The following is a 3776-nucleotide window of genomic DNA, read 5'->3' on the forward strand; positions in this document are numbered from 1 at the left end:
CGGTTGTAGCTGGTTATAGAAGCGTAAATAGAGAGCCCAGGTGTCCCCGGTTCCAGGCAGTGCCCTGGCCCCAAAGAGCGTAATTCAACATTCAAAATAACCGGACAACCCTCTTTCTGCCTTCCCCAGCTCTTCTCACCCGTCGTGTTGCAGGTTCAGGTCTGACAGTGATGGTGCTGAGCCCCTTTCACAGCCTGGCCCCAGTTAGAAATGAGGAAAGGACTACGGAGGAAAGTCTGTCTTCTTAAATAAAGGAATAACATTTAGGAAGCATTAAGAATTACATTAACCCTCTGCTAATTATTATTATTTACACCGATTAACATTAGTCGCTGCCAGCTGGAGTCGAACAGCCAAGCGCTATGCGAAGTGAGCCCAGAGGAAGATCCCGGCGCACACGCACAGGAGCAAGTTGACGTTGAGGACGTGTTTCACCAGCGGTTTCTCCTCTAGAGAAGCCACGGGGAGCAGCTCGGGTTTAGCCGGTGCCGTGTTCTCGGTGCTCTGCTGCTTGCGCTCCATCCCGCAGAGCCACAGGAGGGTGGTGAGCACCTTCGAGTTCCCTTTGCTGTTAGTCGGACCTAAGGAGACAGTCAGCAGTGAGGTGTGAATGTCACCCCTAGAACATACCCCAGCGCTCCTGTACAGAGGGGTTTGACACTGCAGCGCACCAGCGCTCTTTACATGAATACACTGGCTACACTGAGGTGCAGGGAGCCCTTCCATTAGCGCCTTTCGGGGCTGCAGGACCAATTTCACTCTTCCCTGGAGCACTGAGCTTAAGTTCTATTCCCAGCATCATAAGAAACGGTAACAGGAGGCTAAGCCTAAAAGCTGAGCTGTGGCTGCTTGGTGCCAAGCAGCTTCCTCTTGCAAGGGCATGCTCCAGTTTAGGGTTACTCCACACGTGTAAAGTGAGTTTCCCCCGCTCTGGTGTGGGTTAGGATGTGCACGACTAAAAGCTGAGGAGACAGAGCTTGTGCCCCACAGACGTGAGGCTCCCCAGCACCAGGACTCAGTAACTTACTGATCTTTCCAACAGCTTCTTATAGAACAAAGGAAGCAGCAGCAAAAGCTGCAGCGTTACATAAACAGGGTCCCAAGCCTGGCAGAACCGAGTGATGATAATCAGCGCTGGAAAAGGCACAGTGAGTTGCTACACGTGTTTGTACCTAATACCGACAAGTACAAGTTTTAAACAATGCAAATCCTCCTTCACTGATCTGTCAAGCACTCCGCCCAGGGCTCTGGGGTCTCCCTGCTGCTAGAGGCGACCAGAAACCGCCACTGAAAAACAGAAATGGAATGCCATGAAAAGAGCTCTGCGTTGCCTCCACCCTCCCCTTTTCCAGCCACTTCTCCTGGCAGCACCCGCAGCTGGCGCAGGACAACGGGCATGGCTTTCTGTATCCCATCAGCTCCTCCTTGCTTCCAAGCATATGTAACGCCATCAAGAGATGGAAGAGAAACTAAACTTGTGCTCAGGTAAAACGGTCAGGTAAAACCTTTTGGCATGCCCTGAAGTGACCGAAATCCAGAGGGAGGGGGTTTAACGTTTCTTGTCTTCAACGCCTTTACACAGTGCCTAGGGTTAAGAGTAGGTGTTACTGAGTACGACGGTGGAGCACTTACATTTATTATCATTTGAACTATTCTCAGAAGCAATGCTTATATCAATCTGGAGAGCTGGGCGCTCAGCTTCACACACTCCTTTTGCAGCATCAGGGGAAGGGCTGACTGCTAGGTCTGTCTTGGCTGGTAGATCCCCGCGTGTGAACCAGGTAAGTCGACTTATCTGATGGCATAAAACTGCTCTCTGGTTGCTTAAAGGACTGCCTCAGCAGCAGAGCCTGCAGAGAGAATACTCAGAGGGGCCGAAACCTGTTCTCCTGCTCTGCTGGAGCAGGGGAACAGCCAAGTGCTCAGCTGGTAACTACAGGAGCGATGGGAACCATCAGCACAGTTGATGGTACACAGTTGATGGTCTGGAACACGACAGTTGTCTGCACAGCTACACTCTGAAGGACACTGTTCTTCTCTCTTTAACCAAGGAGGAGGCATTTCTGCACAGGACCATCACTGGATGATGCAGGCTGAGGGCGGGTCAGTGAGCAAAAAGAATGGGAATTGTGGCCAGAGAGGAATGACTCAAAGAACTGGGGTTGCTGGGAGAAAGCAGGTGGGAGTTATGATTTTCTCCAAATATATGAAAGACTCATTAAAGAGGAAAGTTCTCAGATCAAGGATAGGGCAGACAGGAAGGGATGAGAACAATGCAAAGCTGGAAAGATCAGGTTGGAGATGAGGAAAAGCTGCTGCTGGGAGGGAGGTGGCTCTCAAAGTGACCACGCGCCCCCCGGGCATTCTCCCTCTCAGTGCAAGTTCACCAGGGCTTTCAGAAAGGTGGCAGGTTAGTGCTGTCTCCAAGCAAGAGGATGTGTTGGCTGTTTGATTTCTGAAGGTCCCTCTGGCCCCCCTTTCTCTGTAGCCTCATTCTGTCCACTGAAAACAGTCAAACTGGCACAAACCTGTTCCAGGGAGGTTGCTCTCTGCCCTTGATTTCTCTTTTCCTGTGAGTAAAAATGGTTCCTCACTTAAATTAGTAAGAGAGTTGATAAAGATGACCCAGAAGCTGGAATTTCTTGGAAAATAGAGGGAAAAAAAGCTAATTTGTTATAGTTAAACACACATGTTCGAGCTTTAAGAGCAGCTCTTTGTAGCATCTACTGTTCACCAGTTTCCAGGGTGGGACTCTGGCTTTATGGGACCTAAATGGCAGCAGGGTGCTGGAGCAGAGGAGGGGTTGCTGTTAGCGGTTATTGCAAGTGTGATTGTAAATACTGAACAGAAACTTCCATTTCTGGCTTATTTATCCCCGCAACATTCCCATGGATGTAGCGTGGAGCATCCTGGAAACCATTTAGAGACACCACAAGAACCCTGGGGGTGACGCACCATTTGCTCCGAGGGGGGCTCGGTGAGCAGGCTCACGACCAGCACGGTCAGCGTGGAGATGGCAGCCAGCACCATGGAGAAGTAGAGGTAGTGCATGTACTTCACGACGCCCGGGCGCAGGTCGGTCTCTCCGCACTGGGGCTCTGGGTAGATGAAGTCCAGCACCAGCCGAATGACACCCAGCAGCAGCCCGATTACCAGGCCCCAGAACGCGCCCTGGGAGAGGAAGGATCTGCTTTACTGGAGCGCGGAGCACGTATCCACCAGGATCCAGCCACGCTCTCGGGACACAAGCTGAGCTGAAGCTACAGCCAGGCTTTCCCTTGCTTGCTTTTCAGCGGGTTCTTTTCCTCCCTTCTCTGCTCTTGCTATCTAGGTCTGACAGTGGTGTTTCTGTAGCCTGCTACCTCTCCTCTGTGAGCTCAAGTGGGTCATTAGTTTTGGTGTGGAGGGGAAGGATAACGTCTTATATGCCAGAATACTCTCGAGAGTGATATTTGTATCCTAGTGGTTGTTTTAACCTGGGGGCTGACAACTGCTTTCCACCAAAACATGGTTTGGGAAGGCTTTATGCTTTACCTAGCACCAGTCTTTGTGGAGAAGCTGGAGGTTTAGGACTCCTGATGTCATTTGATTTGGCTCCTTCCCTCTCTGGGCTCACTGTGCCTTCTGTAGTCCATGTAATCAACAAGCCAATGACTAACAAGCCCCTAAGAGGCTTCAGAAGTTGTGAAGGACACGCTGCAGAGGAGCAATGCAGTCACCTCACTCCTTCTGAAACGCCAGTGGAGTCTTTGAGAGCAGCAGGAAATGCTACCTCC

General features: G+C 51.0%; 1 protein-coding gene across 1 annotated transcript in view; it reads right to left on the reverse strand.

The window, feature by feature from the left end:
- Window positions 1–360: 360 nt before the first annotated feature.
- The window catches only part of SLC5A11 (solute carrier family 5 (sodium/inositol cotransporter), member 11), an 11210-nt gene continuing 7794 nt past the window's right edge, over window positions 361–3776 (reverse strand). Inside the window, exons 13-15 of the mRNA XM_010014412.1 lie at window positions 2956–3171; window positions 1633–1795; window positions 361–581 (exon numbers count right to left, since the gene is read on the reverse strand). Of these exons, the coding sequence (XP_010012714.1) occupies window positions 361–581; window positions 1633–1795; window positions 2956–3171 (600 nt within the window). The remainder of the gene's footprint in view (window positions 582–1632; window positions 1796–2955; window positions 3172–3776) is intronic.

This window comes from Nestor notabilis, unplaced genomic scaffold (assembly GCF_000696875.1).
Source record: "Nestor notabilis isolate BGI_N333 unplaced genomic scaffold, ASM69687v1 scaffold20925, whole genome shotgun sequence".
NCBI classification, from domain to species: domain Eukaryota; kingdom Metazoa; phylum Chordata; class Aves; order Psittaciformes; family Psittacidae; genus Nestor; species Nestor notabilis.